This window comes from Paralichthys olivaceus, chromosome 4, assembly GCF_024713975.1.
Source record: "Paralichthys olivaceus isolate ysfri-2021 chromosome 4, ASM2471397v2, whole genome shotgun sequence".
Lineage (NCBI taxonomy): Eukaryota > Metazoa > Chordata > Actinopteri > Pleuronectiformes > Paralichthyidae > Paralichthys > Paralichthys olivaceus.
Genome location: NC_091096.1, coordinates 6090175 through 6106886, shown reverse-complemented (window position 1 = coordinate 6106886; position 16712 = coordinate 6090175). Strand labels below are relative to the sequence as shown.

Here is a 16712-nt window from a genome sequence, read left to right as displayed (position 1 = left end):
AAAATTCACAATCACACAACCTCTTCTTCTTTCTTTTTTTTTCCTGGTTACACACACCCACCGCCCAGGCATCCTCCCCCAAAACGACGCTGTTCGCCCGGCAGTGATCATTAAAGCATAGAGGAAGGGGAGGAGGTGGACAGCTCTACTTCTACGTCCTGACGTGACGAGAGTCGCTGGTTCATTCCACCACCGGTGCGAGCAGCACAGCTTCTCAATCTGTCTCCTCCGACGCGTAATCTTTATAATTTCTTTTTCAAAAAACCAAGTGCCAACCTTCTTTTGTTCCGGCATCCAGGGGATAGAAGTTCAGAGCCCCAGCTGCTGCTCCGAAGACGACGGCTCCGGTGGTTCACTCTCCCACACGCCTCGCCTTTCGCTGTCCTATTTTATTTCATTTCTGGGGGAAGTTAACATCGACTTTCGTGAAGTTTTTTGTTGTCGCTTTAACCCGGAGAGGACAACACAACCACCCGGCATCATGACACGGAGATCTTGTGCCATTTACGCCACAGGCATCGTGTGCGCTCACCTCCTGATAGTGGGGATCGCCCTGGTCGTGGCTCAAGTCTTCCAAACAATGATCCACAGCCGGTTAAAAAAGGTGAGTTGTACCAAATTTGAAAGATAATTGTAACCTTAAAAACACGGTTCTCGTTTCACGCCTTTTCCATCTGTCACACTTGAGGGATTTCATGTTAAGTCGTCTCATCCGCAGTGGCCAATCATGCTGCATTCGGCATCCGCACCGGTGGTGCTACACGCAGGGTCACACGACCCTCCGGTGCAGTGCGAGTGTTTTTTTTTAAATCTGTAAATACAATGATGGTGATTTCTGTTCAGCTGCATTCTGCACCTCCAGCCTCGCGGGATGGACCCAAACCATTCCCAGCCCCCTCGTGGATCCGTATGATCCGAGGTTGAGCAGCGTGTAAGTCCCAGTGTGTAGTTGTGCAGCTTCGGGGTTTTCGTGATTCAAGCTTGCATAGAGACGGAGGATTTATCCGCATGTACGTTTTTAACGTTTGGCAAAATGCATAATATGCTTTGTGTAGAAACGCACGCACAAGAGGAGGAGAAGGACTTAAACCCCACTCCATGTTGTTTTTTATATTTCCTCTGACTTGATGTGACAGGAGTCAATCAGCTTCTTAGCATACGCGTGTGGAAATATAGGGCAAATGGCACTGTGTGTGTTTTTTGTGTTTTTTTTCCCTCCATGGCTGATACCTGTGCTCATGACCCGGTGACACATTTCTGCAGATGCTCGATGCACAGACTGTTTTGAGAAGCGTTGCCCAAGAGTAGTAGTTGAAATCTCAGCCAGCAAGGACACGCTAGGTTGGGGGAGGGAGGTGTGCGGGTCTGGGTGGTATGGATGGGGGGAAGGGAGCCTGGGCGAGTGGGCTGGCGAATCAGTGGCGTCCCTGACATCGAGTGGTAGATTTTGAGTAAGTTTATCAGATGCTCACCTTTCTGCAAACCCAGCGTCCAACATGAACTGACCGGACACAAATGCATTAATGTGATATGTGCATTATCTTTCTCATAAGGGTTTAAAGGTATTTTTAATGGTTAAAAAAAAAAGCTGTGACTCAAATGTATGGGTGTTCAGTGTGCTCTCCTAACCCTGCTAATCTGTGCAGAGTTGCACTAAGATCCTGCAAATTGCACAGAATCGACTACAGCATTCACTCTTTTCACCCACACCTCCAGAGTCAGCTCAGCATGCAGGGCGGTGATCATGTGACAGTTAGATTGATGTTATCATTTGCTTTTTGCTGCCATCAAAACAAGGGAAACAGCTGTAAATTTGTGCAGAAAGACGCCCACATTAGTGTATGAAGTGAATTATATATATTTATATTATATCTATGTGTACAGGAGTGCTGGGGTGGGGGTCTTGGCATTTGACACCCTATCCCACCCGGCTTTCCCACCGCTGCCGCCTGCCCTCACATTCCCACCTCACATTCCTCTTTTTGCCATGAATGGTGGATGCTCTGTGAAACTCATGATCTGGACTCAGAAATCTCCCTCACAATGTCGCTTTCACTCCGCACCGCCTTAAGACGAAGATGAAAAAAAAATCCAGAAAACAGCTCAGCAAAAAAGCTTGATAGACTATTTGTCCAAATTGGAGACTCACAAACAGCTGCCTCACTAACACCGCTTCCCCCTCCTGCAGTTAAAATTGGATGTGGGTCTCAGGAGGCATTCCAGGGCACCCAAATTAAGAGAGTTAGTCAAAGTTCATCAACAGGGGACCTAAATCTGATGTGGCCGGCGATTTACCCAAAATGACAGCATAGCTAATCCTCTTTCGCTGCAGTCTGTCCATTGAATTAGACAGGACCTGACATGCTGAACCAACTTCAGAAAATCTGTGGAGCGAGGCTCTCTTTAATAATAATGAGTTGTTTGGCAAAAGTCAGAGCTTGAGGACAAACACTTTGTATTTCTTCCTGAGCGGGGTGTGGATGGAAACAATGCACAAGTCATGTGAGGAATTTGACAGACTCCTTGGCCTCAGGGGCCTGATTTGTGCCTGGGAGCAACCTCCCTAGTGCCTTATTGTGGTTCAGCGTCTGCCTATTCCGAGCTGTACAGAGAAAACTGAAAAGGAAAAACACCCCGTCATGCCACCTCTCTCCGCCTTGTTCAGAAGAGGATACTTTTCAAGGTAGTAGGACTGTTTGGCCTAAAAGCTTCAAGAACAAGGTCATGTTTTAGCTCAAAATGTGACGTCCGCGCTCGGCTTAAACACAAAATCTTGAATTCAGGAGTGCGAATAGATGATGGATTTTCCTTTGCTTTTAATTAAGTTTTTCTATGGCAGCTCAAAACAGGATCTTGTCACAACACACCCGAGCTGTGCCTTAAGCTGTTTGGTTAAACCATGTGTCATATCATCATCATTGTTTGGTTTATCTCGGCCTTCCTACCAACGAATGGGCAACGCAGCATTTAGATCTAACTGACAAACCTCTCGGCTTTGTCCCTCACTTGTGTGTTTTTTCAGTGATAGATCAAGGTTTTGGTTCTGGGAGATAAATGATTTGCGTTTAACTTTTGAAAGACCTTTTATTCAAGGTTGGCAAACACATGGATTCATGCAGGCGGCAGTCACACACCATTTGCCTCTAAGTTGCTGCAGGGGCAAGGCCAGATGAGTAACGCCTGTTTTTTTTTTTATAGAAGTGACAGTATTGACATGCTGTTTTATAAAAGCGGTCAAAGGTTTAAATTTTTTTAGTTAAGCGTGAGGTTTTCTACAAGTTCTGTCCAGCACCGACTCGTCTGCTCATGCTGCGTCTTCTCATAAATTAGAAACAGAATCATGAAGGCTCAGGAGCATCTCTTTTCTTTTCACATCAAGTTCTTCTCTTATTCTGAAAACTTCTTATTGGAAGTAGTGAGTCAGCCGCAGCATCAATGTGATGCTCATTGTTTGATTTAATGTGACAGATTGCTTGCAGGATAAAATCTGAAATTGGGCAAGGCAACGTAAGTAATTCTTGACTATTAGAAGAAAAGAAAAGATACAGCCGACACTACAGTCAATAATAAACCCCTTTTATATCTATAGTTATTTAGATAAATAGAAAATATATTGAAGATTCGCTGCTTTTTTTCCTATTGTACGTCACTGTAAACTGACGATCTTTAGCTTTTGTCTTATTGGTTTAACAAATCAAGACATTTAAGATGTTTTTATGGGCTCAGTGAAATTATATGGACATTTTATAGACCAAATATTTAGCAGATTGATCGATAATTTAATCGGTTTACAGCCCTAACCACATATGTCTTATCAGTAAAGGGTGTAATTTATAATCACATATCCAAATCAGCTAAATGAGAATTGTCTTTTCCTCAGCTGCAGTTTGTTTGAATCTCATGTTTCTCCATAGTTGAACCTTCCCACCTTTTTTTCTTTTCAAAGGCAATATCAAAGTCGATATTCTGTCTGACTTTCTCTGCCCCTTAACGAATCCGGCAAACAATTGTATAGGGCAAAACATGTTTAAATGTGGGAAGTTATAACCCAAACAGGAAGCGCAAGCCACACCTCAAGCTATATTTTCTCAAAGCCTCGAGTGCCTTTGACAGGCTGCGGAAGACAATGTATGGCCCCTCTTGATTACAGTGTGTTGTGTTCAGGGAACAGATGCTTTTCAGAAACTCGCCCATTAATAAGGCACAAAGGGAGGTGGGTCATTCCTCCTTCCCAAAGTTTAAAAATACCTTGAAGGATGGAAAAAGGCCTGCTCCTTTTTCCTCTGGGCAACAAACATCTTCACCTGTTTTCTAACACAGGATGGTGTAGTTTAAAGGGTACTGATTACTCATATTCATACTTGTGGCAACCAGGCTTGTGTCACACACGTTTACGATCGAGCTCAGTTTCCAGGCTCATTTATCTCCACACGATCACAGCGAGAAACCATGTCTGAAACCACCTTGTCCATGTAGTGGTTGCTTTGACTTCTACAATCTGAACATAAAAACGCAACTGACAATTTTGCGCGTAGATTGACGACTGACTGCAGAGAAAGCTAATTACCATGCAGACAATTGCAACGCGCTGCTGGGTTGCGTGTGGGCTGACGATTAGTCCGCAGATAGATTCCTGCCTTAGCATGCCGAGGTCAGTGACTAGTGTTGTTTTTATTTTTGCCAAGTCTTTGTGCCTGTCCTGTTTTTCAGCTGTGAAGGACTTTTCTCTGCCTCGCTCCAGGTGTCAAGGTTTTGGCTCGGCACCAACTCCACGCAGTAAATTGCAGTGTGGGCTTTCAGTCAGTTTAAAATGTGAATATGTTGAATTTGAGAAAACAAATGTTTTTTTGAGCTAAGCATTTTGAGTTTGTTTTCTGTTTTTCAATTCGAATGTTTATTTCTGCTTACAGGAAATTACTTTGACGGAGAAGAGCCAAGTGTTTGAGGCATGGAAGAATCCACCCCCACCTGTTTATATGGAGTATTACTTCTTCAATGTGACCAATCCAGAGGTGTTCTTGAAAGGCGGGAAGGCAGCTGTTAAACAGATCGGACCATATACTTACAGGTGGGTTTGTTGTGAACATCTAAACTCAAAGATTGAATTGGAAGTAGGGGAGCAGCCTTGTTACACAAATCTTGTGTGTAATTCATCTGGGATCATTTGGTGGATGCTTTGTAAAATCACAACAAAAGATATCCAGACTAACCTGTTAATCACATTTCAACACCAGGGAATACAGACCAAGGGAAAACGTCACATTCCTGGAGAATGGCACCAAGATTTTTGCCCTGAACCCCAAATCCTTTGTCTTTGTGCCCGAGAAGTCAGTTGGCGATCCTACGGTTGACGTCCTCACAACTGTCAACATCCCATTTGTGGTAAGACGTGGTGTCTGTACAGCATAATGTGTGTTGATGTCGTGACCATACAAACCACTTTTTCACATAATTTCCCACAAAACGTCTCACCTTTGCCTCCAATGTTTCCCTTCTCCTTTTCTTCCTCAGGCGGTGATGAACGAGCTGAAAACCTACTCCTTCGTCCTGCGAACTTTCGTCTCCATGTACATGAACAGCCTGGGAATTGAGCTGTTCATGAAACGCACTGTCCACGAGATCCTGTGGGGATTCAAAGACCCCTTGCTCTCAAAGATCCACTCCATGAAGCCTGACGTGGACGACCATTTTGGCCTGATGTGGAAGGTGAGGGGCGGGGGGGGGTTTCACTTACTTTGCTCGTCCTGAAAGCGATCGTCAGAGGCTTAAGAAAAACTTTGACACACCTCTCGGGTGATTGTTCAGAGTTACTAAACAACAGACAAGAGGAAGCATGTGGTAGCGTCGTGCAAGAAGTGAGATTCCCCACATGCTGATGGAGGAGGATTGTACTTCCTTTTTTAATTGTCATCACCAGCCTCGTGATGCTGAGGGATGCATTTTCATTAAGATAAACATAACTTAAACCATGAATCGACAATTTTCTTCAAAATAACGATTCATTTAAAATCATTTTAAGTTCAAATCCATGTTCAGCATATTTTTCACAATTTTCCAAAGAAAGTTTTTCTGAGGTCAAACGAGTCAATGTGAAAACATGTTTTTATGTTCTTCAACAAATTACTAAATCCGTCTTTGTGTACTCGTAAGGGGCATATCGGTGACAAATACAAAGCAGCGTTTCTTTCCCATGCTGCTTTGTCAGGAGACGTTAACACTGCCTCTCTGCTGTCAGTCACAGCAGCCTTGACTGAACCCTGTGTTGTTTTCCACAGAAAAATGGCACTCATGAAGGAGAGTTTGTCTTCCACACCGGAGAGGAGAACTACTTGGATTATGGCAAAATCGACACGTGGAACGGCATGCGGTAAAGACTCATATCAGCCAGTGTAGACGCTCTCTTAAAGATTTGATTGTCCCTTTTTTTTCTCATTGATAGGAAACACTCTCTCGTCAGCACATATCATTTCCGATATTCACATTTACAACCTGCATCTGAAAGTCCAGCGGAGGATTGTAGCAGGGTTGCAAAATTTGTGTTTGTACATCGCAAGTGACTTTGTACCTTGAATTTGTTCAGCACATACAAGTAAAATCCAGCAGTAGCTGGATAGGACTATAAAGTAGAAGTACCAATACCGTTGTGTAAAAAGACTCACTATAAGTAAATCTACTTCATTCAAAGTCAGACTTATGTAGAGATGTAATGATTTGTCATTTTTTGGCCTCAAAGTCTTCTCCTCTATGGAACTTCCTACAGGGGAATATTAGTGATTTAATAAATGATAAATCAAGTTCAATTTGGATTATTTGATCTCTTAAAAGCCCAAAACTTGCTGCTTTCAGCTTCTGTAACATTCAGATTTGAATCTTTTCTTTGCTAAACTGAATCAGTTGTTGATTATGGACTGTGGGAAATTATAAAAATGTCCATGTTTCACTCTGTAGACAAACTTATTATATTTACTCAGAAGCTTTTATGAAGATTGACTTACAAGTGAGACAACACTCAAGCTTCAGTACAGGAGGAAACCTCAGAGTCAGCAGTACACACTGAATGTGGTCAATAAGACAAAGTGCAAGGCGATCAATTAAAAAGTGCACAGTGTGAGTTAGGTTACTTCTTTTTTTATTAGAGCTCACAAACCAATAAAGATGGAAAAAACATTCGATCCTCATTGTATTTTAAATCTTTTTTTTTCCCCTTCAAAAACTTAATCTCAAAAGGAACTAGTAACTATAGCTGATGCACAGCTTCAGTAAAAAGTAACATGCAGTATTTCAGTATATCCAGAACGATAAATGAAAATACTATGTAAGTTCCTTGTACTTGAATGCAGCACTAACGTAGCTTGTTTTTTTCTGAAAATCAACAGCAAGATGTCGTGGTGGTCATCCAATCAGAGCAACATGATCAACGGTACAGACGGCGCTGTCTTCCACCCTCTGATAAACAGGAACGAGCTGCTCTACATCTTCGCTGCTGATCTCTGCAGGTATGGGTGCACGCGCTCATGTGGATATAAAATTTGTTTACGGTCAAAGCATCAAGGCGGGGTGAGGACCAGAACTTCCTGTCAGGTTCGAGGGGCTGAGTCACATGCTGACACATCCACTGATAAGGACAAGAGTAAATTCAAAACACATCTGGGAAGACAGGAGTTTGACCTGAACACACCTGGAAAGCTTATCATACAGGAAGTCATTGTCTCATAGATAACGGCTATTTATTCACAGCTCTAACTGCTGAGGTTAGATTAGAAGATTAAGAGGACGACAACAGCATTTCAGCATGTCCCTCTTGTTGGTGACTGTTGAGGTCTTTATTTAGACTTCTAAAGTGTCTCTTGGACCAGATCTTATTTTATGATTACCAAAATGAGACACTGTGTCCTGTCCACAGATCCATTCATTTAGCCTATGTGAGCGATGTGGAGGTGAAAGGAATCCAGGCGTACCGCTTCGCACCCCCCAGTGATGTCCTCATGAGCCCCAAGGAAAACCCCACCAACGAGGGCTTCTGCGTGCCAGCCGGAGACTGCCTCGGCACCGGGGTGCTAAAAGTCAGCGTTTGTCGAGAAGGTAGGAACGCCACCCCCGCCCCTGCCATCGAGCCTGACCCAGTTACCCACCACCCACTTCCCTCTCATGACCCCAAACCAGTCCCATGACACCCCCCCCCCCCCCCCCCGGTGTCTGGGCCCCTGTGTTTGAGCATACCACATTTTACTCAACCTAGGGTTCATTGATTAACTGCGCTGACTGCATGCAGTGAAGTATTTTATGGTGGCCATTGAGTGTGATTGCTCGGATAAGGTTATCTCTAGAATTGTTGCACGAGGTAGTAGGAAAGGTATGTTACTGTAACCCCTGTTACTGTTTGTATAGTTTACATAAGTTTCTTTACAACATATATTCAGTCTAAAAGATCTGACAGGTTAAACATGACAAGGGGAGGTTTGCTCCTTTGTTCCCTGTTGTAATTTGGCTAACCGCAGTTGATATTCCTGTTTGTCTACCTGACACAAAGTCCCAGATAATTTGCACCATCTCATTTTTCACTGGTGGTTTTGCCAAGGAGTCTTTCTTCACATTGACTGAGTCATGTTTGTCTCCCTTGTTTCCCTCAAGGCGCACCCATCGTGGTGTCTTTCCCACACTTCTATCAAGCCGACCCCAAGTACATCAACGCCGTCGACGGGCTCAACCCCAACAAGGAGGAGCATGAGACGTACCTCGACCTCCAACCGGTACGACTCTGATACAAACAGATTAGAGCCATGTATCTGGTTTATGACGATCTTGTCTAAATGAGAATAGTTGTTTTGATTGTAAAGCTTTTTTTTTGCATTAAGGGTTCCTTTGTGGGGCTTTGTGTTTGGTCATTTTACATTAATTATGTACGATATACATAGCTTTAGCTTTCTTACAATATTTATATATTTAGCAATTTAATTAAAAGAAATTGTGAAAATGAATACCTACATGGAAGTTAAGAAAATTCAGAACGTGAAGGCAGAATAAACGATCACCAAAATTCTAAATTTTTTTATTTTAATGGAGAAAAGAAAAGATATTGTAATATTCACTGAAACTTTTCTCCTCAGTCTGATAATAATGTCTTTGCCTCTTCTTTATTTAGACTACAGGAGTTCCCATTCGTGCCTGCAAGCGAGCCCAGCTCAATATCATCCTGAATAGAGTCCAAGGCTTCCCGTAAGTTGAACTTTGCTGAACCCTGACCCACTTCCCTGTTGCCACATTCTGTCCCAATTTCATTTTGGCCTCATGTTGAGCCAGATGTTCTCTCTGACCTCCATGCCTCTCTGTGTCTCTCTCTTTCTGCCCCGCAGCAAAACCAAGTATATTAACGAGACCATTTTCCCCATCATGTTCGTCAACGAGGTGAGGACCCCCCCCCCTTTAGCACCAACTGAAACAAAGCTGTTCTGATGAGTGTAAATCATAAGTCAACTCTGTCTCCTCTCTCGAACCGTAGACGGCGACAATTGATGATGATTCGGCTTCCCAGATGAGGACGCTGCTCCTGATTGTGACGCTGGTGTCAAACTTCCCCTTGCTCATCGTGGGCATGGGCATCATCCTGCTGCTGGTGCTTGTAGTCTTGTTCTGCCGAAACCGCCAGAAGAAGGTAGGAACCGCCGCTGGTTCAGTGGCATTAATAATCCTGGAGTGTAGTGTCATTAATCCCCCACAGTTTTCCACTGACATGAGCTTATAGCGTATATGGGACCTAGAGTAAAGCTGTCGTGATGTGTCACTGTTTTTAAAATGTTGACTGGGTTTTTGCATGATGAACATTTTTCATGCACTAACCTCGCCCAGCTGCTGCAGGTTTAACCCCCCCAAGCTTACATGCATGTTAACTAACACACTGCATGATTCCTGCACAGCAGAGCTTGCATGAGCCGTTTCTACAATTCTGGATCAAATGTTTTATTTTTTATTTTCCTCGCTGAATATTTTTCTAAAAGTCGATGAATCGACAAATCTGTGTATTTAGAAAGAAAGTATCTAAGCTCCCTTTTGGTCCGTGAAGCTGTGACCTGTCGTAGCACTGCTGAGGGCTTTGAACTAGAATAATCCCGAATGAAGAACCGCACATGTTCACCTCTTATCTCCGGTAGTTCAGGATTGCTAATATGAACTCTGGCCTTTCTGGCTCCTGTATTGTTGTAGTTCAGGTTATTCATTGTCCAGATAGTGGTGTTTTACAGTGTTAGTTAATTTTATGGGACATATTTGCTTTTTAGATGAGAATATTCATGTCTGTTTTAAATATGTGTGAATATGAATAAAGCCAGGAGGTAGTTAGCTTAGCATAGCTTACCATAAAGACTGGAAGAGGGTTAATTGGCTCGCCTGACTCTGTCCAAAGGTAAATACCCACACCAAACTTTTAACTATTTCTTTTTATACAGATTAAAAAAAACACCAGATTTGTCTGGATCTCGTTTCCTTTGGACAGACTTCAGCCTCATACTTGCATTGACTGTTTTTGCTTAATTGCAATGTGACAAAGTGTTGTATTAACATGTTCTAATTTTAATTTTCTGTAACCCCCCCTTTTTTCCTTTTCTGTTTTAGAATGAAGTAAAACGTATTGATTTTACTGAAGCTTTTCATTCTTTTACTGTAAGTCTTCTTTTTTGCCTTGTTTGCTATTCTCATTTTTCAATTTGTTATCCATCATCTCTGATTATTATCATTTTTAATTGTCTTTATGGGACATAATATTCCCTTTGAGTTCTCGCCTCACAGTGTAATTGGTTATTGTTTTATTACGTTCATATTTTTTCGTAACTGCTTCATATTGAGGTTGTGGTGGTGGTTTACTGTGAACATCAGTCAATCCATTTATTCCCATGTCAACGTCTGTCCATTTTGTGACTGTTTGGACGTCTTGCCACTGGTTTGTACTAACACCTCTTGTCCTGACTCTCTCTGTCCAGACGGCAAAAGACGACACGGCTTACACTCAGGTCAGCGACAAACCGGACGAGCCATCGGAAGCGTCAGCCACCCAGCCAATGAAGAACGGCTCCTACATTGCCATGTCTCCAGTGGAGGCCCAGAAGTGTTGATGGAGGATTGCCTGGTCAAGCTTGGAGCTCAGGAAGGGGGCTGAGGGAGCAGCGCAGGGGTGATGCATTAACCACGGGTGGGGGGTTACACACAGTGAGCTCGTTTCACATATTTTGGGAGGGGGTGGGGAGGATGGGGAAAGGGGCGGGGCAGAAACCCCAGTAAATGTTTAGTCAACAAGGACAATGCTACTCTCGCTGAGCCCTCTTATGACTGTCTGTCCTCCTCTACTCTACCTGCTGAGCATGGCACTCACTGCCTGCCATACTGCAACACAACAAACTCCCACACCTTTACTCCTCATTTCCGTACTGGTCGGCCCGGAAACACGTCGGGAGTCTGGACGGGCTCGGCCAGAACAAGCCTTTTTCCGTAACTCTTCTGAAGGACCACAGTAGCATAGGTTTCGCTGCTGCACAAGGATGCATGATCTTCTGCTGACTAAAATGGCTGAAAGAGTGTTTATTACTCACCTAAACAGCAGTGGGTGTCATATTCTTGCTCTTTCCTCTCCATTGGTGTTGCGTGAGGAGAAAACTTCAAACTGACAGATTAAAAAATCCCCTGTAAACTGGAAACTTAGGACACAACTGTGAGCTCTTGAGCTCAGAGGATAACATGGTTTTGCTAACAAAACTGAACTTGGCATATCCTTTTTGTAAAAAAAAAAATATTGAAGAAAAAACTGTCTGAGCCAAACTATTTATAGCATTTTTGCCTTTTTTTTCCTAAGATGAATTGGTGCGCGCGCACACACACCGCACTTCCAAGTATTTGTTAGTGAAAGTGTTTGTGCACCTTTATCGAACACGTCGGCGTCCTGTTTTGATGGACAATGCTCAACTGGATTTCTTGATGCAGACGCATGACACCTGAAATACTCGTGATTTTAACCCCACTTCCTCATTTTTTTGTCAGCCTCACTTTTTTCCAAAACACTAGTTACAAAAATACACTCAGTTTCATTTCAGAGTCCTAATTCGTTGAAGTGTTAGTAGCCAGATATGAGGATCACCAACAGTAGCTCGAACCTTTAGGCCTCGTCACACATTCTGAACATAAAGGAAAAAAAAACCACCCACAGATCTTACAAGGGAGACTTGAACCTGCTTTCTGCCTTACAACGGTTCAGTGTGTTCTTTATGTTTCATACATATAAGCTGGAAATCTCTTTTCGCTATTGTACATATGTAAAGGGGAGACGTTACAGAGATACCACTTACCAAATCCAGCAAGCAGTCCTCCTATAGCTGTGCAGAGAGACGCTGACTTTGCTCTGGTGTCGACCGCTCCTGCACATCTACACTGTTACTTATTAGAGAAAGCACAATTTGGATTGCTAAAAACCAGGCCTGACACAAGGCCACCAGGTTTTTTTGGGTCCTATTATAATTATATATATATATATTTACAGCTTATATGTCAAAGACACTGTCAAGTGCCGTGACTCTTCACCACTCGCCGCTGTGCAGTCGTACAGTTTGCCAAGGAAACTGTTGGCATTCAGGCAAACGCAGCACTTGAATCACTGTTTGTCTTACGTTTCCTGTTGTGTCTCCAGTCTTCTGTCCGCCACATTCGTCTCGTCACACGTCAAACTCGTCCGTGTTCTTCAAGTGAATTCGGGGCCATAATACTGTCAAAATGGAAAGTTCCCTGCACTTTGCCTGCATATTGTGTCCTGCGTGTTTTTTCATGTTGTTTATTTGTCCTTGTCATTTCGATGAAGGTGGTCCATAAGTTCAGTACATTTCAATAGTTTGTCCCGGCTAGTATTGGTTCTGATGATGTTTTCAAGGACACTGGACGTCCCTGCCTCTGTGTTAACTTGCTTCTCAGCACATAGAGTGTCTTCTTTTGATATACTTTTGTATTTGTCATTGCTGCTAAAAAAATGCCATAACCTATGGACTTGTATTTACCATAACTTGCTCGTTTTCAGGTCGACTCACACAGGCTTTTATCCACGTCTTAAATCTTTAAGGTTTTCTGTGTTGACGAGACTTTGGCACCTGAGCACAAGTACAAAGCCCAAAGCTTGCTGCCATTTATTGGACTAAGCAGTTATCACTAACCACATTTTTGTAAAGCTATTACGGTTAACCAGTCATACCACTATTAGTAGACCATATCACATGTATCATTGGGGTTTGTGAAGGGGTTAGTTAACTTGACAGAAAGGACGAGCCGCTTCAGCATCATCTGGATTGGTGTCAGAAGTTGTTTGATAACACTGGAGAATCCTTTAAAGCAGAAGTTCAACACTGTGGGGAAATGTGCTCGTTGAGTTTCTCATGGAGAGAAGGATGACAAGATTGATGCCGCTCTGATGCTGCTTAATATGAAACTGGAGATGTTCACTTAGCACAGAAACTAAACAGCCTGGCTCTGTCCAAAGGAAACAAAATCTATAAAATATTCATTGTTTCAGTCATTTTCAAGCAGAAATTTGACTTCAGGTTCTCAAATGTGAGACTGTGCTGCTTTCCTCAGTCTTGAATTATAGTAAATTTCATACTTTTATATACTAGACTAGTTGGATAAAACTAAACTTTTGATGATGACTCTTGAAGGATGTTGTCATGGGCATTTAACAGTTTTGTTTTTATGACCTTGTGAAAATTACACTTCGCCATTTTATGGGAAGTTTTGTTCCAGAGTACTTTCTCAACTCCTGAAAGATACAGCATCAACAAATAACTTGTCCCATACCTAAAAAAAAAAAAAAAAAAAAGATCTTTATGCTAAAGTAATCTTTGCTTGCTCCAGCTTCAGATTTAACGCACAGATACGTGAATTTCTCATCCGTCTCTCCACCAGAAAGTGAATGTGCGTGTTTGAACAGTTTCTTTGAAGTGAAAGCGATTCACTAAAGCCTTTTTTTATTTCACCTACATGAAAGAAACCTCCATCTTGTTCAAACACATAGTTCCTCATTGTTCACCTTTTTAAAATCTCTACTTGAACCTGAAAGACCTTAATCCTGAGAGGATGTGTGTGTTGCTTGTGCAGTGTCTGTTCAAACACACACATACACCTGACCCATCACTGCTCCACTCGTCTGACTTCTACTACATTGACCTTTGAGTCCAATCCTTCAAACCCATTGGCTCGTCCCTGCTTGACCAAAGATAACCCACATTGATCTGCCCCAGCGCAGTGTGTACTCTCCTCTGCGATAACGGCTGTGCCACAAAACTACCGCCTACCTTTTTTTTTTTTTGATTTGTGCCACCACTTATGTGAAGTATTTACAACAGTGTTATGTGTGCGTGAAAGCATGAATGTGCCTTTTTAGATCAAGGCAAAACAATAAATAAATCACAGAGGGTAGTATGACGTGTATTGCTTTTCTTCACCTAGTGCAAAAGGAATTAATCAATGCTCTTTGTGAGCGGAGAAAATCTCAGTATAGAGCAATACAGAGCTGTGTAAAATACATTGTGGATGTTTTGTAAGGGCCACATAATATTTATGTATCTTTTTTTTCCCTGTGATTTCTGTTAGTTTCACTTGTGTAGGAGTATTTTCCCTTTTCTTTAGTTTGAATTCAGTTGTTTTATTTTGTAATATTTTGCTTGAGTTCAAGCACATTTCATTTCTGTTCATCATTTCATTTTTTTCACACTGAAAAATCCCAGAAAGTGTAAATGTTGGACCAGTTTGTTGCACTGGGACGAGTCAGAGCCCTGTAAAAATGTCTGTAAGAGTGTCCATGAATGGTTTCATTTGGGTGTTTGTGTTTGAGTAAGAGAACTAGTGAGTAATGCACCATTTCTGTTAAACTGGAGTGATTTTTCTGGAAGGCTGATTATCTTGATGACTGAATAAGTAAAGCATTGATGCTGTGTAATCTGTCTAGATGAATGACGCCCTCCTTCAGGGATGAGCACTTGTGCCATACCATCCTTTATTGATTTATTTTCCTTAATTTGCTCCTCGGTGTAACAAACCCATCCCCCAATCTCGATGTTCGAAAGTCACTAACAGACATTTCCTCTTAAGATATACTAATTTTGTTTTGCTGCTGAAAATGACAATCCCCTTGTCATGTTGGGTGCAAAATGATTTCAAAGTAATATCCATTTTTAGTTTTGATAAGTTACACTGCACAGATGTTTCTACAGTCCTTTTGTAAACATTTCTAGTGTATTTGCAAAAAATAAAAGTTGCACTGAAGTGCAAAGTTCACACGGTCTTCTTCTTTCTTTCGTTTAAGTGTCTGTGGAGAAATAAAAATAGCACCTGTGGAGGTAGAACTGCAAAACCAGAAAGTATAGAAGTTAGTCAGATAATGATTTAATGTTTTTAATCTATATTTTGAGAATGTCACTTTAAACAAGGCATATTTTCAAAAAAAAATTCTACCTTATGTTGAATCAAATAGTTGAGACAATTATTGGCAGAGTAACTGATAATAAAATAATAGTTCCAGCTTTGGTGTTAACGAATAAACTCCTTATTGTGGGGTTTTTTTCTTCCAATTTTTTTTTAAATAAACCATTGAGTTGATGGCATTAAACAATCTATTGAAAATTTAGTTTGAAGTTCAACTGAATCAAATGTTTTGCGTCGAGGTGAAAACATGAGCTCCTTGGTGGAAGGTAAAAAACTAATGTCATCAAGTCAGTCACTGGGGCCAATCCAACTTTTACTTCTTTTATATATATTTACTTTTAAGGATGTGAATATTTCTTCTATCACTGGATTAAATGCAGTATTTACATGGTTTCAGTGAGGCAATGTGTTAATAACTATGATAATATTTTTCCGCTCAGGCCTTTCTGCTGCACTTTTTTTCCCTCTGTGAATAACTTGGAAAAAAAAGGAACATTTCTTGACTCACCTTTTGCATAAGAACTGAATTAACTCAGGAAACCACCCTTTTGTGCAAAAGAGAGATCTGTGTTGCCAAACAGTTGTGACTCTTCCTGTTGATTACCCTTTTCACCTCAGACTTTTCTTTCCCATATGTGAAACATGCAGCTGAAGAGCAACAAGTTCAGGCAGCTTTTCTGGGACTTCAAGACGTCAACGTGTTTATGTGACAGATAAATTGTTCAATCCACGTGGGCAGTTACATGCGTGCATAATGGCAGCCTCTCTGTTCATTATTCTAAGTGGCAGCCTTGGGGCAGCTGCATATCACTGTCTTCTCAGTCTTCTCATATGTGTCTGCCCTTGTGATGATCATTTCAGGGCCTGCAGGCTTCAACACGTACAGACTGTCTTCCTCAGTCAGGCCTGTTCACTTTCGTTGGGACTCGATCGACCCTCTGTTGAGTCGATGCTCTTGTTTGCTTGCACTGCAACCCTGTCTCCTTAATATTACAACTAATCTGCAACAGCAAATATGTTTTTGTACAATATGTAACTTTGAGCGGACGGCGTTTGGACACAGTGACTATCTTCGGCTGATTACATCATTCAGTCTCATGCAAGTGTTTCTAATTTCTAAATTCATTTCAGCTTTTGTTATGCAGTTTTTGATCTGCTCTTAAGCATGGTGTCCTTTTATCAGCACAAACTCAAAGACATTTAAACAACCGTGTGTTCAGTGGGAATTTTTAGAACATGCAGAATGTGAAGTTTGTCTGCAGACAAAT

At 41.9% G+C, this 16712-nt stretch overlaps 1 protein-coding gene across 2 annotated transcripts; it reads left to right on the top strand.

Moving 5' to 3' along the window:
- Positions 1–51: 51 nt before the first annotated feature.
- On the top strand, positions 52–15297 carry scarb2a (scavenger receptor class B, member 2a). Of its 2 annotated transcripts, XM_020099215.2 has the most exons (13): positions 52–604; positions 4911–5068; positions 5235–5382; positions 5512–5706; positions 6276–6367; positions 7377–7496; positions 7904–8082; positions 8632–8750; positions 9143–9216; positions 9354–9405; positions 9500–9652; positions 10609–10656; positions 10974–15297. In XM_020099215.2, exons 1-13 carry the CDS (start codon positions 482–484, stop codon positions 11103–11105), a joined length of 1593 nt encoding a protein of 530 aa, XP_019954774.1. In that variant the 5' UTR covers positions 52–481; the 3' UTR covers positions 11106–15297. The 2 variants fall into 2 exon arrangements, with proteins under 2 accessions (XP_019954774.1, XP_019954776.1); XM_020099217.2 differs by lacking the exon at positions 10609–10656.
- The last annotated feature ends 1415 nt before the right edge of the window (positions 15298–16712 follow it).